General features: G+C 47.9%; 1 protein-coding gene across 4 annotated transcripts in view; it reads left to right on the top strand.

Moving 5' to 3' along the window:
- The window catches only part of PPP1R12B (protein phosphatase 1 regulatory subunit 12B), a 126,305-nt gene that overhangs the window by 67,269 nt on the left and 32,556 nt on the right, over nt 1-26,480 (top strand). For all 4 annotated transcript variants that reach the window (XM_075115894.1, XM_075115895.1, XM_075115896.1 and 1 more), the window contains 5 exons: nt 8,802-8,892; nt 9,349-9,519; nt 10,222-10,405; nt 10,964-11,076; nt 13,440-13,484. In XM_075115894.1, coding sequence (XP_074971995.1) covers nt 8,802-8,892; nt 9,349-9,519; nt 10,222-10,405; nt 10,964-11,076; nt 13,440-13,484 — 604 coding nt within the window. The remainder of the gene's footprint in view (nt 1-8,801; nt 8,893-9,348; nt 9,520-10,221; nt 10,406-10,963; nt 11,077-13,439; nt 13,485-26,480) is intronic.

Here is a 26,480-nt window from a genome sequence, read left to right as displayed (position 1 = left end):
AACGCTTATTATCTGACAAGAAATAAGGAACTCTGATCTCTGTAAAAGTTAAACTACGGGATTTGCATTCAAGGGGTATTTAAATGTCACTTGAGAGGAACTGGTAGAAAAAGCTGTGAGCGTTGTCTCACAACCTCCCTGGGGTTTTTTTTCAGTAGTATGTGACTCTCTAATCCTTATCACTGACTGATGTAAAGCTGAGTGGTCTAAATTCTCCTGGGAAAGGTCCCTGGGAAGCAGGGCGGGGTGGGGGTACCCGTGCAAAGCACGGCTGCAAGGGACAGGTTCCCAGCCACGCTGCAGGGCGGGCGACAAAAAGCGAAGAGGTCTCTCGTGTGAAGAGCTGAACAATCATCTGGCACCTGCTGTTGAAAGCATTTATCTGCCATGCTTCGGCAGTTAATCTCTTTCAGATAAAGTTGTCCTTTTTTTAAAAGGCTGCCGGTGCAGATGACGCGGGAGGGCAGGAATTCTGTTGGCCACCGGCTCGTCCATGTTGGGAAGAGGCGAGATTGATCTTGCTGTATCAGAAATCAGGCTGCATGTTTATTTGGAAAAAGTTGGAGGTGTGGGATGGGGTTCACTGCTGCTGAGCCTTGTTTCCTGTAAAGAAGGCGAGCAGGTGTGCTGCTGCGTGCTCAGCTGCCGACTGACTTCATCCAGTGTTCAGCGGGGGGGGTATTTTGGCATTTGCTTTGGGCGGAGGCGCCCGGGCCATAGGTTGGCCTGCTAACTCAGAGCAGGAATATATGCGGGACCCTCCAGGAATGGCCAAGGAAATGAAGCAGGCACCACTTGAGCTAACCAATGTAAAAGAACTGCAGCTTGACAGCACGGAGCAAGCGGAAGGTAAAACTGCCTTTCCCCATCCCCGTCTACGTGCAAAATTTGTGAGCAATTCCCCTGTACTTACTAATTGTAACCACTGACGTGTTTCCCGTATCTAATCCTTGTGTCTAACGGCGAGTTCTGCCGCCGCGGCTCCAGTTCCGTCTGGGTACCGTTACCTGGATGTTCAGGGTATGGGCGTTCGCTAACTTCGACACGTTCCAATACTTTTCTGTGTCCAAAAATGGCCGTTAAACAAATGAGATAGCACTACCCAGAATATTTGTGGAGGTACTGTGTGACGGTACGGCTCGGAGCTAATGTAGCACAAAATCAGCTATTCTGTTAAATTCTTTGCTCCACAGCACCGACCCGTGGATGTTACAGGTGGAGAAGCCAGGGAAGCCGGGTAGCCACCCCGAGGTTTCTACAGGAAAAGTTTTTGGGCAAACGTAACAAATCTCCTATCCGTGAGAACAGCGGCCACTTGAACTAAAGCCACTGCCACATGCTACGAGCTTGCAGTCTTAGCTCAGTAGGAAATGGAAACCTTTTATATGTTATTTATATTCTGTGATGTTTTTCTGTAATTCAGCTGGGGCTGGTTCATGATTGTCTTCCTTGAAACTGCTCGGGCATCCCTTCGGAGGCTGCTTCCACGAGGTGGCGGTCGAAGGCTGCTTGGCTGTTCTTGCCAAGTGAGCGTTTCTCCAAAGGTTTATCGAGTTCAATAGCTGAATCGTCTTTATCATCATCAAGTTTTGATTTTATTTTATTTTTTACTTGCAAAAGGCGATTTCCCAAGTATTTAGATTTTTGCCGAGTGCTTTCCCGCCCCCCCAGGGATTCCCTGCCCTCTTTCAGGGCTCGCTTTTGGGAAAGCTGTAATAGGTCTGCTTGAGGTTGTTTAAAATGTCAAACTGTATTGGCTCACTTGAAAATGAGAAAGAGGAATGCTGATAGAGGCAGGGCACTCGCATCTCTGCCTTCATTCCATTCATCAGCTGGCGGGAGGTGGAGTTGCATCCCGCTCTGTTTCATGCAGCAATTTTTTTGATGCGAAGGTTCATCCCCTGAGGACTGCAGAGAGCCGTGCGCGTTGCTCCCTGACGCAGTGACACGCCGCTCCGCGTCGTGCGTGGGCACCTGATGTCCCGTGCTGACCACAAACCAGTTTCAGAATATCCCAGCCTGGAAAGCTTTGCTCTTGTGCCAGTCGCAACTAATGCGTTCGATAACTGTGAAACTGAGGAGAAGTTTGGCAGGGAAAAGGCGTTGCTGGCTTCCCTCGGTCTGTGCTTGCAGCACTCTCTGCTTTTCTCTTGAAAAAAAAAAATATTCCTGGATTTTTTGTTGGTTTGTTTTTAAACAAGTATATTTTCCCCTTTTTCTGGAAGAACTCTAAAGGTCCAGGGTCACAGCAGCAGCAAGCCTCCAGACGAGGCAGCCAGCCTAAGGAACGTGATCGCTGTGATGTTTGTTGCCTTTTCACTTTCTACCATGATGTTGAGTGGCGTTAATTAATGCAAAGGGATAACACTGATCGTTTAAAAGCCTCCAATCTACGCGCCGTCTCCCCCAGCCTCAAACTTTGAGTTCTCAGTAGGTACCGATGCTGTATTCCCCTCTTCTGGCAGCGGAGATGGAGCGCCTGGGGCTGGGGGCGAGCGGGGCTGCGTTCCCAGCCGCGTCCGCAAGCAGCGCGCCGCTCGCTTCCGCGGGGCGCGGTAGCTCCCACCTGCAGAGGACGCGCACCGAGCTGGCGCCGTGCGAGCACCGCGCAAAAGCAGCAGCTCCCCTTTCTGAAGGGCACGCGGAGAGGTGAGCGCGGGCAGGTGGGAAAGCACACGCAGCGTCGTCAGGAGCTGTATGATGGGAAGTACTCCTGGAGCATCAGCTGCCACACGTGTAACCTCAACCCATTGTAAACATCACATCAAAGCGCGAGTTTCGAGGAGGGATAAAGGGTACTTGTTGTTTTGATTAACGAGTGACAAAGATCACAAGTCTCTTAATCTCTCGGATCAGCACCTGAACGTGTCGAGCAAAGCAAAGCTGTTGCGAATGAAGAATTTAATCTCTTGTAGCTTGTTAAGCTGCTAATCATACTGTAAATAGATGATTGAAATTCAGACATTTAAACTTTCATGAGTTGAGAATTCACGGTCCAGATTGAAACACAGTGACAGCTCACAACAGCCAGGGCTCGCTTGAGAGAGGAGAGCAAAGGCCTGAATATAGCGACTGCTCGGCAGCGCCTTTCTGAGCCAGCTGTGAAACACTTTGAGAGCATGATCCTGAAATCTTGCTATCCCTCTGCCCTCAGCTTATTTAATAGCTCGGCACTGTCTGGCTGTCTCTGCTCTCATTCCCAGCTCCAACACTCGCAGGGTCTGACGTGTCACCCTTCTCCCCTGCCTGTTGAATGGTCTCAAATTCTAGTCAGCCAACGATTCGTGGCCGTTCCTCTGAGTGTTTCCAGGTGCGGTGGGCCGATGCATAGGGCATGTTAGCGCAGGGACACACACGGTGAAGCGCTGAAACCTGTTGCTTGCTTGGATGAGAGAGCAGGAAAGTTTCTTTTTTCTGACAGTTTCCGTGTAATTGTCAGTGATTGACGTGCTGCCGGGTACATACTTAAGGAATTGTATTTTGGGAACTGCTGTCAGCATTGTCGCCTCCAAAGCTTGCGCTTGCTTCTCTTCCCTCCCCCAGCTTAGAGGTAGTCTTAGCCAGTGGCAAATTTCCAGTTTGTAGGAATGCATCGCCGGGATGCTGTACTTTTCCAGTTATTTCCAGGAGAACAGTATCAGTACTTGAGGCTTTTGCTGGGGGTTATTTTCTGCCCGCCTCTTTTCTCTGTGTGTATATATTTATGTGTGCATATATGTATGTATGAGAGAGAGATGGTAAGTATTTTTGAAATTACTGCAGCGTTTGGGAAAGCGGGATTGCACTCCTAAGAAGGGCTATTCCAAGCGTTTTAGAGTCCGACTATCCATATGGCTATCCCATATGCTGAACGCGCCTTCTTGCGCGCAGGAAGCCAAACCTGTGCCGGGCTCCCCTTACTCCTGTTATCCAGAGCCAGAACAACTGTAAGTCTGTCCTGGCTTCCAAGAAAACTGTCACTATAGTTTTTAGTCTAGTGAATGTGGTTCTGAGTCACTCCTAAACTAGAGAGAGAATTTGGGCTGAGATGGATGAGAGGAGTCAGAGAGGGCCAGGGGAGCGGTGCCTGCCCACGGCACGCTTCCCTCTACAAGAGCTGCGTCAAGCATCGCCCCAGTTCTCGACCACCAGTGCCGCGTTTGCAGACACCACACGCCCTGCAGTTGCTGCCTGCCAACTCGTGTTCTTACTGCGCTTGCTACAGGAGCGTGGGCTCATTGGAGAGGGAGCTGGTGGAGGCGGGGGGAGCCCATCGTGGCCTGCCGCAGCTCGTGGCGGGGTGCATCTCAGGTTTCGGTGCGCTGCAGCACGGTGAAACGCCTCAAATCTGCTTTGACAAAAGGGCAGCTCTGGCACTTAAGAAACGTTTAGCTTCCAAATTTGTTGCCAAGTTTTGACGCAGGTAGGCGAGTGTGGTTTAGGTGAGTGCTTTCCCAGTGCTGGGTCGCCGAAGTGTGAAAACTGAAAGCTTCAGAAGCTTTACAGACCCGTGGCGTTCCCTCTGGGGCTGGCTGGTGGTGTTCTGCCGAAGGGCTCTGCGTGGTGGCGGATGGCGTTTGCCACAAGTGCCTGGAGGAGTTCAGGAGCGGGACCAGCATTGTAAAAAGCTCGTCGGAAGTTTCTGTGTTTCTTGGAGAAATGGATTGTCTGTTCTTGCTGCCTGCGCGCCAGTTAACAGGGGTTTGTCACTTCTTTTTCTGCATCGTTTACCCTGTACTTGGGAGGGGGGGTCTTTCCACAGTATGGTGTGTGTTTTTTTTTTTTCTTGTCTCTGACGCAGGTTCTCCAGCACACAGATTTGCTCCTGTAGGCTTGGTTTACCAGCTTGTATACCCAGGCTTCCTATTGCCCTGTTCTGAATCTCCCCTTCTGGCAGTATTTTATTGCAGCTCCCTCCTTTGCCTTGAGGTGGTGATGGTGACGATGAGCAGTTGGGATCCATCTTTGTGTTGCACCATCCTGACTAGTCGAGTTAACAGAAAAATAGGTGTTTTCTTGAAAATAGGAAGAATTAAGTCGGCACCAGATTCATCATTCAGTTCCCAGCTTCTTTCTAGCTAATGCGCAAATCAAAAGGTTGTCGCGCTCTCGTGGCAGCAGGACACACTTGTCCCTGTCTCTGGGAACTATAAACTTCGGCAGTGTTTTTGCTGACTCTCACGTACGCATCTCCAACGATTTATATTCTGCTGCTTGTACTCGCAACCAAAACTCGGGGAAAAAATCTGGTCTGCTTTATGCGTGCCTTGAGCTTGGCATGACAGCTGCTCTTATTTCATGTATCTCAGAGAAAGCTTATTGCAAGAAAACACAACGCACAGGACCATTTCTTTGGAGATCTGCTTAGATCATGTGGTATTTGCTTGGATTAATAGGATTACATAGATACTGCGCTTCAGCAAGCGACGTGTTAATGGAAACGTAATTAAAAACTCTGTGGATTGTTTACAGACCGCCTCGTACCCCATTTGCTGCCTGTCCCCTGCAGCTTGCTGTGATCTGCAAGTTTTCTGCTTGGAGAGCAGCGTATTGCTCTCCTCCGTCATCCAGCCCAGCTGTACTTTGTGGCTGCATCGGACTCGCCATCTCCTTTCGGTGAATTTGTTCTCTCTTTCTTTCTTCCATCCCATTTAGCACAGTCAGGGCTCTTAAAATTCGGCTTGTAAGCAAAGTGAAGCATCACCTAAAATTGTAAAATCTGTCTTTTATCCTCCTTCCCTCCCCAAAAGAAAAAAAAAAAAAAAACCAACCACAAAAAACCCCCAAGTAGAGCAAAACCATAATTGAATCGCCAGCAGGTGTGGTGTCTCCTCTTCGCATTTGAAATATTCACCGCACGGCCGCCACCTTCCATCGCCAGGAAAAGGCTGTAGCTGCTTACTTGGAGAAACCGGCTGTGTCACTGTGCCGTGGCTCTGCGACTTGTTTCAGAAAATGCAGTTATCTCATGCTTGTAGAATGGCTTTGGGTGAGCTCCAAGAAGCGGGGAATTGTGTAAATGGAAAGAACCCAAAAGTTAGCAATCGATAAAGGCTGCAGCCCAAACTGAGCCACTCTGACTTGCAAAATGCGCTTGTCTGAAGATTAAATCACTGTTACAGGTCGGACACCCAAAACTGCTAACGATGTTTTAACATACTCCTAATTTTTTATAAATTCTGGGAAAGCAGAGGAGGAAAGCCTGGGAGGATGACGGGGTAGGAGACACAGACGGCTGTTCTCGTGCTGCGTGCGTACGCTCCCGGACACAGGGCTGCAGCGAAGCACTGGTGCGAGGGGAATCCTGCAGCCCTGCTGTGTCCCTGCAGCCCTGCTCTCCTGACCCTGCCGCAGAGCCCTCCGCACGGCTCAGCAGCAGCGTGCCCGGCCTCCCGCCAGCGGCTGATGCCGACCTCTTCTCCACAGATTTGCCTGTTTTTGAAACTACTCTGAAAACCTGTTTTGTCCTCCCTCACATCCTGTGGCAGGGAGTTCGCTGTTATGCCATTCTGTGCAAAAGCACTTCAGCCGCTGTAAGCGTGACCCCGCGCTGCTCACACGTACCGGGAGTGTTCCCGCACAGGCACAACGTGGCCCACGGCGTACGGCTGTGGTGTGAGCTGAATTCCCCCTTGGGCAAAGGCAGGTCTCATCTTTCCTCTTATTCCCATCGTATTTATGCAGCTCCTATATCTGTGTCCTCGCTGCAGAGTGAGAGACGTGAATTCCACTGATTCAAAGCTGTTGCAGTGAGATGTCCACCTTACTTAGCGACAGATTTACCTGGGGTTTATGTTTCAGGATCTTTTTTTTTTTTACACTACTGCTCTGAGTTTAATTTGCAGTATATTTTGCAAATGCTTGTTCCTGTAGGTGGCTTATTACTTCTGAACAATGAGCAAACAGCAGCTATTCTACTTGTGTCAGAAGCTGCAGAAAATGCTTATTGTTTCCTTAATGTGCCATTACGTGGGTAGCACGTATGCACGGCATAAAGGGGAGCAGAAGAGGACTACTTGTCTGCAGAAGTAGGACTTGCACAGCTCTCATTCATCAAACAGCAGCTTTTTTTCTTCATGAAACAGCAAATTCCTGGGAGGCAATCATCCCTCTGAATTTCAGGTGCTTCCCGTGTTGGCGTATCCGTCACAGCTAGTGTGTCTGGATAATCAATGGGAAGCAGCGAGCTCCTCTGCAACGCATTCACATGATCTGCGTTGGAGGCTCTTTCTGAAGGTGATAAATTGCACCCTGGAAGTGCAGCTCAGCGAGCCTGGCCAGCTCGGATGTAGACATCTCCATTGTAGCCAGCTCCCAGAGCATGATTCATCTCCTCCAGAAGCCCGCAGTACAGGCATCTCCAGCAGAGCCGATCGATCCTTCTCACTCTGGTAGTCTCTGGAGACCAGGGGAGTTCGGGGCATGATTTATCAGGTCAAATACTTACACCAGTTTTAGGTGAGAAGACTCTCACGTGTGCCCCACCAACACGTGAAGTGGGAGGTGACCACCTCCCGTGGCCGTGCCTCCAGGTGGCCCGAGGAACCCCCCGTTGCAGGGTGTCTGAGGGCTGGAGGCCGGTCTGTGTTTGGCTGCACACCTAGGTCGGCGCTGAACGCAAGGTCGTGATAAAAGCCGTCACGGGAGATGATTTTAGAATGATCCAGGTTTTGTGATTCCTTGAGGTTTTGTCACAGTGCAGCGAAGTTAGTGATCTTTCTAATAAATGTCTTAACTTGCTGGATCAGATGCGAAATCTGTTCAGCCTGTTACCGTTTCCATGAAAGTGGTCTGTAGCGGGGAGCCGGGAAAAGAGTCCAAGGTCACAGTAAGCATATTCCTCAGTAGATCTTAATCCCTCACTAATTATTCTTCGAATGTATGTAGATCTTTGACACCCTGTTAACCTGTGGCAGTGATAGAAAGAACCTGGCATTTCAGGCACCCTCATCCTCGCACGCTGAGACAGTGTTAAGGATCATTCCCCGTTAGCCAGGCCGAAGAGTCCCATCTGATTAATCTTCCCGAAGATGGAAGCCCCTCCACCGACGCGGACGCCAGACTGGCCGCTGTGCGATCCCCGACTGCGGGAGCACTGCCGAATTCCTCTCCAGTTCCTCCACCGTGAAAGCCAGTGCAGAGTGTTCAGTTTATGTATTTTCATGTGGGTAATTCTTCTGAAATCTCCCCAGTTTGATGAAATCTAGTGGTGACCCAACTCTGTATATTAACTGTGTGGTTTTCAGTGTTAAGGGCCTCTGTTTACTCCAGCGTGTGAAGGTCCTTTCTTTATTTTCGTAGCGTTTTTCAAGGTGTTTTGTCTTTACAAGATGCCTGCAGTTCAGCCGGTTCCTGGCATGATGGATTTCATATTGATGAAGGCAGCAGATTGCAGGAATATGATCATAAATATAATGACAAGAAGGAGGGTCAGAGGAATGTGCCAGTGCAGGATTTCTGTTCCTGAGATCTTTATCTGAATGAGAGGTGGTTTGGATTTTTTTTCCCGCCAATGACGCAATCAGACATGGAATGGGGCAAATACCATACTAAATAGTTGCGCTGGTTTTCTTTACAGAACATGTCTGACACTAAAGAGTTTATCTAGAGACTCTATGGAGAACGTAATGCGAGTATATTTGTATCATATGCTCGTAGGAAAGTTTTCCCAAAGCAGAAGATGACAGTAGTCTTGGTAGATGGAGCTAAAATGATTTTTGTCCCTATGAAAGAGAATATCTCAGTTCAAGAGCTCACACAAACAGGAAGGCAGAGCATCTGGTTTTATTTTAACCTCTTCTGCCCTCTTTTTCTCTTTTCAGGTCATATCTGACTCCGGTGCGGGATGAGGAAGCAGAGTCACTGAGGAAGGCACGATCCAGGCAGGCCCGGCAGACTCGCAGGTCTACACAGGTAAAGAATGGAAATGCTCATGTTTGTGTGTAGGATGGAGAGCGCTGATGTATAGAGGGGCAAGGTTTTTCTTCTGCTCTATTTTACTATTCGGGACGAGGGGCCTGTCTGCTCTCACACTGCACTGGAGAGGTTCTGGCAACGTTCCTGCACACAGTTATTGCAGAATTCACCCCCCCATCGTACACGAGTTAGATTTCAACATTCACGTTTCTGCAGTGTACCTGCCTTTTGGTTTGGAGCTCGATCGCGCATATTTGGGTTTGTTTGGAGTCAGTGAGTAGGCTGGTACACTGGGAAATGTGCTGAGGGCAACAGAATTCTTTTATTTCTGGTAGCATAGAGGTGGAACGTTAGCCGGGCAGGTATAAGCCTGCTGGGCATTTTAAACGGATCTGGAAGACTTGAAATCTAATTGCATAAATTTAAAAATTCTCTCTTTTATTTTCTCCCCAGGGTGTGACACTGACAGACCTTCAGGAGGCAGAGCGAACCTTCAGCCGGTCTCGGGCAGAGCGGCAAGCTCAGGAGCAGCAAAGCGAGAAAGCTGAGAGCGCTGAGCCCGCTGAGGACAGCAGCGAGAGGCAGGAGACCCGGTCGCGGTGGAGCAGAAATACAGACGAGGAGGTGAGTTAATGAAACCATTTAGGATATCTGAGATCAGGAGAAATTCTTTTTGGGGTGTCTGTTTATTTTAAGGGGGGCAGACTTGCTGGAAAGAAGGAATACTGAGGAGTACTACCTCGCCTCAGCGATCCGCATGAGCGATGTGGATATGTAGACGTGAGAGGTTGGCCGTTCCTTTGCTCTCCACTGGGAATTTCACTTTTCTGTCTCGTACCAAAAAATCAAACTGTGTAAATCTCAGAAAGTGGAATGAGCGGGCTAATGATAGAACGGTGGCCTGGATCCATCCTTGCTGTGCAGGCTGGACTTGGGCTTCGTGTTCGCATTTTTCCACAGATGTTCTGTGCGTAATGGAAAGCCAGAGAGACCAGTTTTCTCCCCCTGCCATCACTTCTGGTTTTTTACTCTAAATCATTGGTTTCTATTAGATAACTTGTTTGTCCTGCTATTGGCAGCAGAGACAGAGAGATTGATCCCAGACTTCCCAGCAACGGGAGAGTGCTCTTACACCGGGGCTGCACAATGCTTTTAACATTCATCCCAGCCTGATGGAATGAACCTGATCTGGCAGACGGAGGTGGTCGCTTCCAGCAGCAGTGAAGAGAGCGTTGCACTCTTAAAAATTACCCAGTTCCCTGAAATCCCAAATCTGCTAGTTCCTCTTCACTCTACTAACTTTTTGTCATGGTTCTTTGTTTACAGACCGTCTATCGGCGATTAAGGTGCCCGGTCCAACCAGACAAACCTACGACACCTGTGTCTCCTTCGACGTCGGCACCTCTCCTTTATACAAGTTCATACCTGACTCGAACAAATAAGTATCTAGGTCTTGACTCTGTGAATCCAGCAGACTTCAGAGGTGCCGCCACAGAGATGGAGAAAAATGGTATGTACCCAGGAGAATGAAGAACAGTCGAAGCTCAGGGATTTTCATGAGTTTTAGAACTTATAATGTGTACAGACAGAGAGAATCAGTTTGCTTGTTATTCTGAGGGGAGCAGTACAGGGAGCTGCCACCCCACAAACGTTCTTTGTTTAAATGGAAACGCTAATGCAGGATACAGCCTATTGCTTGTAACAGAGGGATAAAAGGATGTTTTCCATTTTGGATAAGTAAATGAGACAGTAATCCATGGTGCATTTAGATCCTAGAGCTGGGGGGAGTGATTCCCCGAGTACAGTTTGTCCTCAGAATAGGAGTAAGTTGGGATGATCTGGGGAGAGCTGAGAGCCAGGGTGACCTCTCTGGGCTCTGATAAAGGGAGGAGTGTGAGTAACCAGACGTAGTAGGGCACTGAGATTTCATTTCATTTGGTTTAATAACTCCTTTGTAATATAACACAAGCCAAGATGGCCTTGATCAGCTTGAAAAGAACCCCAGTACCTTAGCAGAAGCACAGATGTAGATCACTGAAACCAAAGCAGTCTTTCTTTGCTTGGCCAGAGTGTGAAGATCAGGATTTAGACGACAGATCTCTGAACAAACAGTCAATCAGAGAGAGGCGGCGGCCAAAAGAGAGGCGAAGAGGCACCGGCATCATTTTCTCGACAAAAGATGTAAGTCTGAGTTCCTTAGAGAAACTCATTCTGTCATATTCAGGGTCAATTTCCTTCCAATTCCAAGCTTCAGATTTTCTTCCAAGTCAGTTGATTTCCCATTAGTCCTTCCCTCTCCAGCTCTGTTCCAGACTGGCACTTGGAAAGGAACCGCATCCCACTTTGGCCCCTGTGAAACCCAAGCAGCAGGCTCTGGGAAGCCCGTTCTTGAGCCATAAATCAGTGTGATCCTTGAACTGTTGTGAAAGAGCCCACTTGGGAGAAGAGAGATTAGAAGTCTAGTTTCTATGGAAGAAGGAGGTCATGAGCTACTGGAAGTATTTTCAAATTCTTCCAAGCCCAAATTTGGCTACACTTTAGGCCCCCTGAAAGGAAGACAGTGCAGAATAAAACCTGTGTCTGGATCCCGACCAGCACCAGAGAACACACACAGCATAAATGCTGAAGAACTGTCTGTATTGCGGTCATTTCTCTTAGTCCTGGTTTTAAAAGGATTTATTCAGTCTGAGGGAAGAAATCCAGCCCTCCAAACCTTGGTCAGAGACTCGGTTAGGAAAACAGATCACCTTTTTCAGCAGGAGAATAACTATTGTGAAATCATGGTTAAGTCTGCAACAACTCCAGTCCAGCCGTGGACATACACCCTCGTACACCTCGGGTAGAGGCTTCCTGCACAATACAATGGAAGAAAACCCCAATGGTCTTCCCTTTGGCAACAGTAGATATGTTGAACATTTGGAGTTAGACAAGTTGAACAGGGCCCTGCTGGAAACCTCAGAATTTCTATTGAAAGGCTTGCTGCAAACACCCACTTTTTATTATTCCCAAATGATTTTTACATTTTTTCACTTGCATGCCAAATGTGAATTTTTTTTGTTGTTGTTGTGGTTTTAGTTAAATGCTTTACAGCTTGCCCAGTTGTCTACTGGATCATTGTAGCAGCATTACTAGCTTCAGAGCAGAAGGCAAATCACTTCTCACAGTTTTAGTTCATTTCCCCGTTGTCTCTATACAAAACCGCAGCTACAGCTTCTGAAATACCTTGAGTTCGATATGGAGTCAGATGTGATGCCGTGGTAGTCTACCATTGCTCCGTGAGATCCTGGAGCTGTTACAAAGAGGCTGTGTAAGTCCAGGATATCTGGGATAGGATCAGAATGGTTTGGGTTGGAAGGGACCTTTAGAGGCCATCCAGTCCAGCCCCCTGCCCTGAGCAGGGACATCTTCAACCAGATCAGGTTGCTCAGAGCCCCGTCCAGCCTGGCCTGGAATGTTCCCCGGGATGGGGCATCGACCACCTCTTGGGGCAACCTGGGACAGGGTTTCACCACCCTCATCATAAAAAATTTTTCCCATATATCCAGTCTAAATCTCCCCTCCTCTAGTTTAAAACCATCACCCCTTGTCCTGTCACAACAGGCCTTGCTGAAGAGGTCACCCCCACCCTTCCCACAGCCCCCCTTTAAGCGCTGGGAGGCCGCAATAAGGTCTCCCTGCAGCATTGCCTTCCCCAGGCTGAACAACCCCAGCTCTCCCAGCCCGGCCTCGCAGCAGGGGGGCTCCAGCCCCCGGAGCATTTCTGTGCCCCCTCTGGCCCCGCTCCAGCAGCCCCGTGTCTGTCCCGTGCTGAGGAGCCCCGAGCTGGAGGCGGCGCTGCGGGGGGGTCTCACAGAGCGGGGCAGGGGGGCAGGACCCCCTCCCTCGCCCTGCTGCCCGCGCTGCCGGGGATGCAGCCCAGGGCACGGCTGGCTTCTGGGCTGCAAGAGCACATTGTTGGCTCATGTGCAGCTTTTCACCCACCAGCACCCCCAAGTCCTTCTCCTTAGGGCTGCTCCCCATCCCTCCATCCCCCAGCCTGGGTTGGTAGCGGGGGCGGCCCCAACCTGGGCGCGGGGCCTTGTGCTTGGCCTTGTTGAACCTCTCAAGGGTCCCACAGACCCACCTCTCCAGCCTGCCCAGGTCACTGTGAATGACATGACTAGTCTCCTGGAGTCTATTTGAAGTGGAAGATATTCTTTGAAAGTCAATATCATGTCAACATTTCAGGCATGCAGTCCTAACTGTCAGATTTGTCCCCTAAGTATATTAAGGAAATACTTCTGCTGACTCTTCAGGAGCATTCGAATTACAGTAGCTATCTCAAGAGAGTAATCCTGCCCCCTGCACCAAGATCTTCTAAATGGCCATTAGGTTACCAAACCCAGTCTGATAATCGGCCGAAAGCATTGTCTAGGTGCTAGATTTCTTTTGGCAGAATTGTTCTTAGCTTTAACAGCAAATCACAAGCAATACGTTATCTTCCTCTGGTAAAAATTTTGTTGTCTCCAAGGCTGCCTAATTATATTGTTTGCTTTTTGTCCTAGGATGATGATGAAGTTGATGGAAATGAAGAAGTGAAGGAAACTCGGGTAAGTGAAAACATCTGTCTAAATAGTTGGTGTTTTGCTCTTGAGTGTTGGGGACAAGAAGTACTCTATGGCTTCACTCTTGTATAAACAAGAGGTTCAGGCTCTGTTCAGGAGCTGCGTACGAACCGGGAGGTAGTTCTGAGTAGCAAATTGCTAACTGATTTCTTGTCTGAAAGATAAAAAATATCTGCAGGCTGGCCTAACTTCAAAAGCTGGCTCTTGTTGAGCTGTATAGGCAGTTCTCAAACCTGGAGGGACTGGAGCAGAAGCAGGGGTGAGCGCCTTACTGCGAGCGCTGTCAGAAGCGGCCACGGCTGGGGAGCGTGGCTGTCAGGTGTCCCGAGGAGCGAGCGTGACCTTGTGTCTCAGAATCACCCCGACGCTGCTGTTTTGGACAGTACGTTTTGTATTTCTAAAATCTGCACTCTTGTCTCCTCATGGATTTGTTTTCTTGCGGGAAATTGTCTTGGCAAGCAACACATCAGAGATTGTTCATTGTTCCCCTGTTCTTGCAATAGTCTCATTATCCTTCGAAGCCCTCTCTTTTCTTTTATAATAATTGTTGAGTCCTTCCAAATTGCCTTGGTTTCTTTTGGTTTTGTCTGTCTCTGTCTAAAACTCATTCGAGCATGACGTGACTTACTCTGACAATGTTAAAGCTAAATACATTTCCAAACTATAAAGGCATGATGTGCAAAACCTGGGAAAAATAGCAAATTGAAGGTTGCTTAGGGGTCAGCCTGCTTGTGAGACATTTAATCTTTGCCAGAAAATGTTGAATTAATGGTAGTCATTCCACATACTTTGCAATTCGGTAGAGTGAGTGAAGCATCATTTTATTGAAAAGTCAGCTGGTTCTTGGCTGAAAATTTTTAGTAACGCTTTTCAGAGTATATTCTTGCTTTTCTTTTTGCGATACTCCCTCAAAATGGGGCAGAGTCACGGTGAGCCTTGTGGGGAGCAGAGGCTCAGGTGGTGCTGGGGTGGCTCTTCCTTACACGTGCTTGTCTTCCAGCGTCAGCCTTTGCTTTCCCAGTGCTTACTTTGCAACGTGAAAAGCGGGATGTGCCTGCCCAGGGAAGCGCCACTGCTTCGGGCAGCCCAGCTCTTCCCACAGGAGTTTCTGTTCGTAGCGGAGCACGGCTTTGTTAAATCTTCCACTTACCCTGCATGAAAGATTCAGCTGTTTGTCGTCCTCAAAATTGTTTTGACATTTCTGCCGTCTCACAGTAAAACTGAAGCAGGGGTATTTTGTAATGTGTAAAAAGTAATAACAGGGACACCTTGTTTCCAGCAGTCATGTGTTGGACTTGCTGGGAATGTCTTGTTCTTCTGGGAAGTTGTCCCAGATTAGCTAAATTAAGACAAAAGAGGATCTGAGGCTGCAGGTTTGGAGGCTTCTTAGAATCTACTCCTAAAGTTGCTGAAAACTCTATTGAGCACAGTCCTCGCCACTCCTGTAAAGGGGTTCTGCACTTTGTAAGAGCCCACCATATGTTCCTGCCCAAAAACCCAGGGTCACCGAGTCTCTTACAATTAGTGATGCTGGTTTTCACCAAGTTAATGGCCAGGAATCCTTTTGGCTTGTACTTCCCACTGTTTCCTTGTGGCTTCCCACCTAATAGAGCAACTTCCCTTCGGTTCCCTTGGCCCCTTTGCACACGTGCTTTATGGCAACGTTCCATACACACCTCGCATACGATAGACCCTGGTTTAGACTCTCTTTCCACTTTGGTGCCATTTTCCCATTCTCCCAGTTCTCCTGTTTTTATCCAGTCTCCATCTTCCTTACTGCTTGCCTCCTCCATCCTGTCATTTGGCCACTCTTCCCCAGTTTATTTTACATCCAGATCAGAGCGGTTTCTGTCCTGCTAACTGGCCTTTGGTTTGGCAAGAGCCACGGAGCAGCTACTGGCTGTCAGTTCTAGTATCAAGCAGGACGTACAACTAATAATCATTAATTCATCAATAATAGTTCTAGAATGGCAGGTGCCACCATCAGAGTTGGGAACTTGAACACACTGAAGTGTCCCATTTTAGTTGCAGAACCCCAAAGACTCTCCTGCTGTGATATGAGCTGTTATTTTTTCCCTCCAGTGTTTATATCTTGGCTGATACAAGAAAGGTTTTCATGAGAGCCAAAAAAGGCCCTACTCGAATTCCCTCCTCCGAACTCCGCAGCACTGGAGTTTAGCAAAGGAAAGGTAGATGCAATTTTTGAAAAAGGAGCAAATACATGTTGTTCTAATTCTCCGAAGCGGTTGAATTATTTTGGCTGAAACTGGGGAGCACCAGCGTGGGAAACCAGCCCAGACGCTTTGGCTGAGTTTTAGGCAACTGCGAGCAGTCTTGCAATAGGATGTGTCAGGCAACCTTCATATGTTTTGCTACCAGCCCCGCCTTTCTCCTTGTGATGCAGACTGCTTGGATGCATTGTGGAAACTTGGAAGAGCAGGGGAAGTTTTATTGTGGAATAAATGTTCAAGGGCACAAGGACTTGAGCTGGAAAAAGCCTCTGGGGAAGCAGCTTTAGGAGAGTTTGTTGCATGGTTCCACTGGGAAGGATAAGTAGAGGAAAGAGCCTTTGTTCAGTCTGGGGAAACCTGAGCTCAGACCAGAGGTGGGGAAAAAACAACTTTGGCCCCAGTCTAGTCTCTGTTTCTCAGAAATTAAAAATTGTGAGAGTCCAAAAGATTCCCATTAGCCATGCCAGCCTGAGCCCCGTGGGTAGGGTGGCGTTAGGAAGCCTTTCCTGCTCCCTGCGAGGCAGCGACTGGGAAATACCAGCAAGAATTCATTCGTGGTGGGGCCAGTGAGCACAAATACAACACAGTCAGTGCAGATATAGATCAGTCGCTCTGATTTGGGATGCAGCATTTGAAGGATTGTGGTGAAGACTGAAGAGGCTGGTTCGATGTTACATGTTGGAGAGGGTTTTCCATATTGCTGCCTCTTCTGGCTTTGACTTACAGCTGGCTTCCGCCATCGCTATTACACGGCAGGAGAAACTGGGGGCAAATTTTGGGGAAAAAGTGTATCTTAAATGACGTACCGTACCTTACAGAAATAGAAAAATGTACGTAATCACTTAAAGAATTTTATCTCCTTGCCTTTTTCTTTAGGGGCATGACAAACGTGCCTCACCCGTGTGCTAGATAGTTCACCAAGGGAAAGCTTTAAATACAGGGGAATGCATTGAGTGTCATGTTGGTGAAGTAGCAATTTCTGGGCGGTAAAAGTGTCATAGAAAACATCTGTTCTCACGAACAACTTCTAGGACAGTCTGTGTAGCACAGCATAAAACCCAGACACATTAATGGAATTAACTTTTATGCAGGAATAACACTGAAACGTACGACTACGGGTTACGATCACAGTGTATGAAACAGGCTCCATTCTCGTCTCCCTGTAGTTTGATTTACAAAACAGGAGTATTTTAAATTCTGCAAAACACTATTCAAGCCCACTCTGTTTTGTTAATACTGCATGTTCTGCCTAATTGCACTATTAACGTGAAATCACCAGATGCAACTGGATACTAATAAAATTAAATCTCTGTCTCAAAAGGACTGAATTTCTAAGCTTGATTCCATGAATTCTAAGGCAAGGCCAATGAACTGGAAAATTCCTTTTGCAAACTAAATGTCTTCAATATTATAGAGTTTCAGAGTTATGACTTGGGCGTCCTGATTTTGGTATGTTCTGTTTCTCACCTACATTTTCGCTCTTAGTGGCATTTTATCTTCCACAGAGACTTCCAGTTTAGCTTTTGTAATCGTGCTGTTTATCTTTTTTAAAAAGATGGACCTGATAAACAATGAAAAGGTCAGAAATAGCTTTCGTTAGTGTTCTGTGACTTGTCGTGGCCAGACTGCGTGCACTGGGAGCCCTAGGAGTCCTAGCAACTACCCCGGATCCCACCACTTCATCGCCCTCTTTCCCCGATGCAGCACGGGGCCGCGTGGGGCCGCGCAGGCTGAAGACGTGCCTGTGGACTGTCCTTTTAAGCTAAGGAGGGCTCCGAGTCCTCCACTTTCTGGACTCAGATTGCCAAATATGGTAAGGTATGTCTTCATGGGCTGCGCTGTTTTGCTGAGATACAAGGGGAAGTTGACTGCTAAAAGGGAACAAAATAGGTGAACTCCTTGCTAGCTGATAAGAAAGTAAAATCTTTGAATCCAGATAGCGCTATATGGTACTGTTCGTCCTATGCCTCATTGCTACGAGCCCAGGGTCCCCTTCTGGGGACTCAGGATGCAAGTATTTTTCCCCGGTTTTACCCTTGAATATTTACTTCTAGCATAGATGCAGTGTGATGTGGGAGGGAAGCCATCTGGCCCGCGGCCAAGGTAGCGTAGGTGGTACCATGTGTCACTTGTGTGACTATAGTTAAATTATAGAGCATTTAATTATGTGTAACGTAAGGCTGTGAGAGATTGGCTCTGTTTAGTCCTGTTTATAAACAAAATGCTATAATGAGTTGTGTATGCTGCAGGGAAAGGAGATCTTTAATACGTTTATAACTAGCAATACAAAGTTGAGTCTAAAATAGCAGAAAATTGCTGCAAGAGCATGAGCTAGCGTTTCGCCGTAGAGCTTTAAATATGGTGAAGAACAGTTTTATTGTGTTCAGAGTGCCCTGGGTTCTTTGGGAGGTGGAGAGGGAAGGCATTACAGAAATTGAAATTCACTTTGCAAATATTTCTACAAAAGATTTTCACATCTGCACAGATGATTTCCCTCATGAGTTCTCCAGCCTAATAAGCTTGTGTTGGTGTTTCTTAACCTTAACGTTTTGGGAAGGGCATCAGACTTGCTGTCTACTACCCCTGTTGGTACAGCATTTAAATCATCAGCATGGCTGCCCAGTTCCTATTTACAGCTCTGGGAAAACATATTGTTTGTGCTTAAAGCCAAGCAATCCAGCTCTGCTATGTAGACTACAGGGTTACAGCTAAATGTGTTCAGGTTAATTCCTCTAATTCATCAAGTTGCTGAATTAGGAAGGTGTAATGTGAAGCACCTCCATGATGGAGGTGGAGATGAGTAACACAAAACCAGCTAAAATCTGATCTGCGAGTCCCAGGAAGGTGAAGCAAAATAGCGAGTCCTCCCGGAATGATTTGCAAGGTCATGGACTCGTAACTATTTGAGGTAACTTTATGCTTTAACTTCTTGTTTAGAAAATTGCTCTCGCAATTTCAGTGTAGTCTGAGGTGACTGATCTTTCTCAGTTGTTAGCAAGTAACTCCTCCTGAAGCAGTGGAGCTGAGGTTAGCAACGCATCGGACACCCACCAGACACCTCGGCTTTTGCTGGCGTTGCTGGGAGGCCTGTGCAATCAGGTCAAATTATCCCATTTCACCCCAAGGACCCGTCCCTGTGCCTACATGGCAGCTATCGCACAGGTGCCCTGGAGTCCTTTTGCTTTCTTCCCAGGAGGAACCGGGAGCAGTGTGAGGGACCGGGTGGCAGCAGGATCGGCGCCCTGTGGATGGATGTGTATCTCCACCTCCAGTGCAGTGCGGCCACTGCAGGAGACGGGCCCAGTCGTGTTGAGTGTGGCTGCTAGCCTGGACCCGCTGGCCAGAGGGACAGCGTTGCTCCCTGGACCGTATCCCAAAGACAGACTAAATCTATTGTGTTTATAATTTATTGTGTTTATAATTTTTGACTTTTTAAAGGTCAACAGCATATGTTTGTGCTTATACATGTAATGGAGCATCATGTTAATTTTAGTTTGAAACTGTCAAACTCTGTCACATCATGACATGCTCAAAATTATGGAAAGGGAAAATCTCTCTATCTGCTTAACTACTAAGAGCAGGTTCTGCCCCTCTGGGAGCCGATGACTGCACTTCATTGTCAGTCATCCAGCAGGCTGCGGGGAAGATGTCTCCCCTGATGTGGTTGAAGACATCCTCCAAAAAATCTGATCTGCTGGATTAAAATTCCTGCACCCAGCAGCAGGTGTCTGGGTAGCCCTTAATGGCTGAGTCGTGTCGATGTGGCTGTCTGCCTTAGAGATTAGGTGAGCTGTGCCGGGGCTTCAGCAGATGCAGCTTGAACCTGTCCTACTCAGTGCTTCCTTTCTAAAGCCCCTCTCGCCACTCTGGTGGCGAGTGCTGCTTTGTGGCTCCGTGGCAAGGCCCCTGTGGAGCCGATAGTCCTTGTTGCCTGGGCGTACCGTGCGGAATGGTGCGGGCTCCTGCTCAGGTGGTAAATGATTTATCTCCCAGATATGGCCAGAAGGAGCAAAAAGCAGAAGCTGCATTGCCGGATGGCTAACAAGGAACTGAAGGGTAATCTAAATTTGTTTGGAAAACTGAAGTCAAATTCCCTGGCAATAAAATATCCTTTGGAAACTACCACTGTAGGAAAAATTGTGTGTTCCACTGATGCAAGTGTGGTGATGCTGTTTGTCCCCCTTGTCTTTAAAAGGTCACTTTTTGTTCTGAGTTTATATCCTCCCACATGCTTCTCTTTAGAAAAAGCCACATTTTTGGAAAGTCATTGTTAGATTTTTGCTTTTGGACGTGGAGTTTCCCTGCTAGGAGTAACATTGTTTGGCAGAAGCTACTTCATTATTTGATATGTCAAGATGGAGAATCCATAAGCTGCAAAACTCCTCCCTGGCAGGAATGGTTTAATTCACACCTTGGCACGTTTTCGGTACCCGTTATAGTAGGTACCTAGCATGTAGCTAGTGCTGGGCACTGCTGTGGGTTGTTTTTATATATATATGGGGTTTTTTATTGCTCCTAGATTTCATCCTTGGGAGTGAACATAACTTTCTGCACCACAATCTGCTGCTGTTGAAGGAAGGCCAGAAATAGGCTTGAAGCATAGCTAGATAGCAATGTGTTGAAGTTATACATCTGCTTGCCAGTGGCACTAGAATATTGGTTTGTGTCAGCCGGTTGCTTCCCCAGACAAGCTAACAGCAAGGTTTTATAGCTGTGGAGTGGCTGGGGTGGGTGGGAGGTATGCAGAATCTGATGAATTTAGATAAACAGCAAAATGGATCATGACTCTCTTGTGAGTGCCCTGAGATTTCTATTTCTCTATGTCATATTTTGGAAAGTCCCTCCGCTTGAAATAGCTGTGTTTACATCTGGTTCTTATATTAGTGTTTGCTTTCTCAGTTTCCCTGACATGGCCCGTTAATATCTTTGCAAATTTCTGCCACATTCCTCCTTTAACTCAGCATGTTTGTGCTGCTTCATCCTTTGCAAGAAAGCTGGATCAGAGAAGAGGGAACCTGTCAGTAAACACTTGCAGAGCCCAAGTGCTGAACGACTTCGACTGGAAAATATGATGTTCTGTCACTGCTTTATCCTTAATGGTAGTAACTGGATGAAATCACTTGCTTTTTGGTGTGAGCAATGCTCTAAACTGGAATTCTGAGTGGACAGTGGAAAGCATCTCTCCAGATTTTATCATGCTGCTGTTTTTTGAATGAAACCTGGTATTGAGTTCGGGAAAGAAGCCTGACTGTGAAAAGACCAAGCCAGGTTTTGGGTGGACATGAAGCAAATAATCTGTAGGCATCAGGCTTCCCACCGGTGTGTAGACATCGTGAGGATTATGGCACAAAAATACCCCAGGCCTCTGGGTTTGTCCCCGTGGTTGCATTTACAGCCTTGAATGGAATAAAATCTGTGGCCTCCGAGACATTTATTTTTGGCAGAGCAGTGACTGCACATCTGTCTCCCTCTAATGGGAGTCTGTCGCTGCAGCGTTGTTTTGCTGTTGCTGGTTATTGCTACCTTCGCCATCGCTTCTGAACCCTCTCGCCATCATCCCTTCTGGAGGTGGTGACCTCAGGATAATTAAATCCTTCTCCCTCTTCTGCAGTCTACTCTTTAAATTCAGGCCTCAGCTTCTGAAGTTAGGGAGGTCCCAGAGGTGCTGGTGAACCCCCCCTGCTTCTCATCTGATTGTGATCTGAGCGTTCGAGGCACCTTGTCCATTCTTCCAAAAACCCAATTCTGCTCCAAAGAACTGCTGGAGGACTTTCCTCCTGCATGCGTAGTTCGGCACTTAGAGGTGCTAAAATGACATTCCTGTGCTCAGAATGGTGCTTCTTCAACTCTCTGAACTACTGCTTTTTATTTTCTACATTGGTAAGAAAGCAAAAAGAAAAGAATTCTGAAGCTTTATATTTAAGATACGCTATTCTCAGCCCACGCTAAAATTATCTGCTTCTACCGTTTATTGCTAATCCAGGTATGCCTAATGGGTAGAGCTTCCAGCCGTTTTATGATAAATTTAGTGATGGGAATAAAAAGTGGGGGAAGTATGATGTTCTGTGTGCAATTATAGACTGTCACCTGCTGTGCGTGTGCTTGGGAGGAGAGGAAGATCCTTTCCCTCTGCTTCCTATCTGTGAGACGGACTGCCAGATCCGCTCCTGGGAATCCTGGGCAGTGCACTGCGGATGAAAGCCTGTTCTCTTCTACGGTCTGTATTCCATTTATGGCAAACTGCTGCAGTGCCTTCGCATCGCGCGCAGCACAGCTTATTGCCTGACCAGGAATTTCTTTGCCACAACCCTTCAGCCTTCTGTTGCTGAACACAACCGTTCCTGCCTTTTGCAGTTCTAAATAAACCCTGTGAAGCTATAATTGAACCTGTTAAAGCTCGCTTATAATTTTCAAGTGATTTATTTAGTGTTTTAATATGGCTTTTATATAGCATGCATTTTCAATCAACTTTTCGTTATCCAAAATAATAGCGGGTTGGATGTAACGGTGAATACAGCTACTGCAGCTTTGACCCTGAGCTGTCCCGCAGAACAGCAGCCGCTCGTCGGCCCTCGGGATTCTTGCAGCGTATCTGCAAACTGCATTACAGTTCATAGGTAACGGAAAGCTAGCCGTGCAAAAAAGATGGTTTATTACTACAACTTTTAAAGGCTGGCTTTTTGTCGCATCTGGGTTAAGTAACAGCCCTGCTAATTCCAAATGAACTCGTTATGCACCGGCACGAGCAGTTTCTCCACAGAACCAGCAGAATTTCTTTGCACAAAAAGCAATGGGTAGAGCGAATAAAGATGCGAGGGCAGGGGGGTTAACAAGACTCGACCTTTTCTCTGCAGGTGAATTCCTTTCCAAATGCTTTGGTAATACTCTAGAGACTTCTTACTGCAAGATCCCACGCGGAGGAAGAAACAAGCGGTGCGCAGTACCCGAGGGGCAGTAATCCCCGCTACTGACACCTCTCGTCTGACCGCGTGTTAACGCCAAGCGGCACCCCTGGCTCGTCAGCCCCCGTCTCGGACTGATCACGGGCTTTTCCCGTGCGAATAGCGGCCCTCGTGTCCGATTCGGGCCTATCGGAAGACAAGTGCAAGGCAAGCAGGAAGCCCTGCTAGGGACAAAGCAGTGCTGCCGTTCAGTGTGTGCAAAGCTGCGCGTTGTTTAGGGCCTAAATGATCGCATGTGTAGCGCGCCCCGAGGTGAAGGGAATCACGGGACTTGTTAAACTTTGCTCCCAGTATAAATGTTATTCAAAGGGGAGGTACAGTACTCCTACACTGGATTTCAGTTTTGTATGCCAATCCAGTAACATAAAAGCAATAGGGAATCTAATCTTGACTCTGTCCTCTATAACCCGTGTCAATAGTTCAATAGTTAATGGGTTTTTCGTGTTTAAACTAAGTTTCTCTGGATTTTTTACAGAACTACTTTAGACCCAGAACAATTATTTTACGGACACGCAGTGCCTTTGTAGCCTGGCTCTTGGAAACAACTGCCAGGATAGTTTATTTCGCTCTCTCCAGAGAAGTGTCATGCAAATAGATGTGGCTTTAGAATTGATTTAAGTGTTGCATAAAATATTGAGTTACCTATTTCAGTGTTTCCCTGGATTAGAACGTGACTCAACACGCAAACAGCGCGCTCTCCTCCCGCAGGTGGGAAGTCCTGAAGTGAGGGTTGTGAAGATCTTTTTAATGGAATAGCAAACAACTAAACTCTGTGGAAGCGGGTACCAGCGGTGGCTGGGGTTGCGTTAAGCAATTATGGGGAGTTCTCTGCTTCTCCAAGTGAGCAAAATGGTCTCAGCAATAGGTTCAAAGGAAAACATGAAGCCCGTTGCCTGCCCCTCTCTCTTGCTGCTCATCCAGTTGGGTTATAATTCGCATCTCGTGTCCCTGCAGTACACCCCGTGGTTCTTGCGTTGCTTGGCCCCGCGTAGAAGGCCACAGAAAGGGCTGCGGCACTGGTGAGACCCCATCCTCAGAGGCTGAGTGTGTCAGTCCCAGCATACTTAAACTGTTCTCTAGCGCTGAGGCCAGCTGGCAAGGAAGGCTCATCTGTGTTGCCAAGCCCTCTTTTACCCTCCAAGTCAGGGTGGTTGTGCCCAGGGTGCCGGCTGGGAATGGTCCCCGTCAGCGCCCAGGTGTACATGGAAGAGCATTGGTTGGCCAAGGACGAGACGATGCCAGAGACCTTCCAACAGCTCAGAGGGCGGCAGGGTTGTGTGGCCCTGCGGGAAGGGCCGCGGCGTGGAGAGCGCCCTGGCGCTGTGCAGCTCCCGTTCATGTCGCCAGCTCGGCCCCTCCATCAGCTGAACTTTGTGTAGCTGGAGACACCAACAGGCTTTTCAGTACGTGCCTGCGCTGGGGAGGTAGGGAGGTTTGGCTGCGAATGAAAGAAGGCAGCTGAATGGGAAGTAATTCACTGACGAACAAGAGAGTGTGGTAAAGCTGAGGTGGAAAATGACAGCTAGGACTTTGAGAAGATAGTTTGGGGCTAATTTGTTCCAAAAATACCAAGTACTCTTCCTCATCCTTCAAGTTTTATTAGAATTTTGGTCTCCCAAGAGGGCTTCACCTTTTCTTCTCCGCTGCACTGCCGGAGAACGTGCCATGGGGTCCCATCACCCATCGGCGTGACTCTGCAGCTCTGGCTTTACCCCCTAGCTTTGTCTCCTGCAGGTTGGCAAGTTACAGGGCTGCTTAGATGCATTTTACCAGTGTCACATTCTGCAGGTGAACATTTTCAACACATATAAAAGGGGGGTTTGTGGGTTTTCCCCTCAAATATTTAGCTGGCATGTCATTTTCTTGGGTATGGGTCCCCCTCTCTAACGAATTAAAAAAACAACTGGGTACAAACACAGGTGTCCTTACCAAGGGAAAGGAGAGGACAGCCAGCTCAAAGTAAAAGGAAAGATGTCTGAAAAGGGTGATCTCAATCAGGACCGTTGCTCTAAGTGCAGGGAACAGACTATACTGTAGTGCAGTTGTGCTGCTCTCCTCAAAGCTCTGCGGTGCTGTTGCCCAGAAATATGGGGCAGCGTGAAGTTCCAGCCTGGGTGCCTCAGGGGTTCGTGTCCCCTGGCCGTGGATGTGCTCGTGAAAGATATTTTTTTTTTGCAAGTCTTTCTGGTAGCTGTGTAAAAATTCCTTAGCGAAGCCAGCAGCGGCACAGCTATAGCACAGAGCAGGCTGCAGTTTCCTACTGAGAAATATCCTTAACAGACAGAAACAGTCAGATCTAAACCATGACCTTGAGTATTGCAAACATCAGGACAACAGCGCCGCAAAGGAGGAGTCGGGTTTCATACTTACACAGGGGAGAACTTGAAAGTAAACTGTACAAAACGGCAGGAAGAAACCCATAAATTAGGCACCTTTGTTGAAATAATGATGAAACCCGCTGTGTTTTGCCACACTGCATCTCATTCTGCTGTCTTTCTCCTGGCTAATAAGGATACTAATTCTCATGCCACCCCTTCTCTTTAAAATGAGTTATTGTCCACCAAGATGCGTTTTGTCAATCTGTGAGGCATCTGCACTGGATGACTAATTAACTTTTAATTAGTAGGGAATAAAAAGCTCAGGTTTTGTTTTGGTTTGAGGCTCAGGCTGTGAGTTCTGTACTGAAATGTTGATTTTGGAGCTTTCCCGCCCCTCCCCAGCAGAAACGTGACCACGGAGGGATGCGGCAACAGTTCGCTTAGGACTGGACGGAAGGGGAATCAAAACCCTGCAATTTAGAGCTGTTCAACTCCACCTTGGTGACTAAGCTGGGCTTTGTCAGCCTTGTAATTGTGATTGAGACACTGCGGTCCGCTGGTGGCCACACGGGTTAGCCCGGTTTCAATTGTACTGTTTTGAAACCCCAGAAACAGCCTAGTGCAAAAGGATGGCCCGTGTGTGCAAGGTCTATAAATACGCATTTAAAATGTCTGAATTACCTGGTCGCGGTACGGCAGTCGCACTCCAGACTGCGGGTGAGGTGGAGTGCGGGGGTGATGAGTGCAACAGATGGAAGCTGGAAAGATCAAGGTCCTGCCACAGTCTCCTGGAGCAGCGGGGTGCCCGTCCCCACCTTCTTGTGTGTCTGGACTTAATTTCCATACCTTTAAAAGGGAATGCAGAAATATTGCCAGGCAGAATTAGACCTCTCCAAACTTCCCCCCCTTCCCCTGCAGTCAGTGAATAATGAATCTTCTCCTTCCTCACGTTGAGGCATCAAGTAGAAACCTGATCTCAGAGTGACTTTCCTAGAGAAGGACAGTCGGCAGCGCCGCTTCCCTCTCTCCGTGGTCACGCAGCGATGCTGCGTTTCCCCTCGAGAGCGACGGTGCTGGGCGGCAGGAGAAGTGGATGCAGCTGCTCTTCCAAGCACCCTTCCCCAGCTGCGTATGTTAGTAAAATTACAGAGTTGCCAAGCAGCGTGCAAAAAAGGGGCAATATTTCTGATCAACAGAGAGATGACCGAGTGTGGTAATGCTCTTAAAATATTTTTTATAGATGCTCTTTCTGCACTCGCTAGGAGGCGTTTCATGACGAAGCAGCCTCTGGGGCAGGAGCAGTGCCTAACTCCAGGCCCCCAGAGACTTGGTCACTAGCTGGTTCGGGTGGGTGTGAGTGTGTCTGGATGAGGACGCGTCCTTCGGGGTGGTACTGGTTCGTTAACACTGCCTCACTGGAACTGCTCCGGTGCAGACACCTCGGCCGATGCCTTTCCAGCAAAGCAAAAC

This window comes from Phalacrocorax aristotelis, chromosome 21, assembly GCF_949628215.1.
Source record: "Phalacrocorax aristotelis chromosome 21, bGulAri2.1, whole genome shotgun sequence".
Lineage (NCBI taxonomy): Eukaryota > Metazoa > Chordata > Aves > Suliformes > Phalacrocoracidae > Phalacrocorax > Phalacrocorax aristotelis.
The sequence above is the reverse complement of the archived record's forward strand: the minus strand, read 5'-3'. Positions and strand labels throughout refer to the sequence as shown.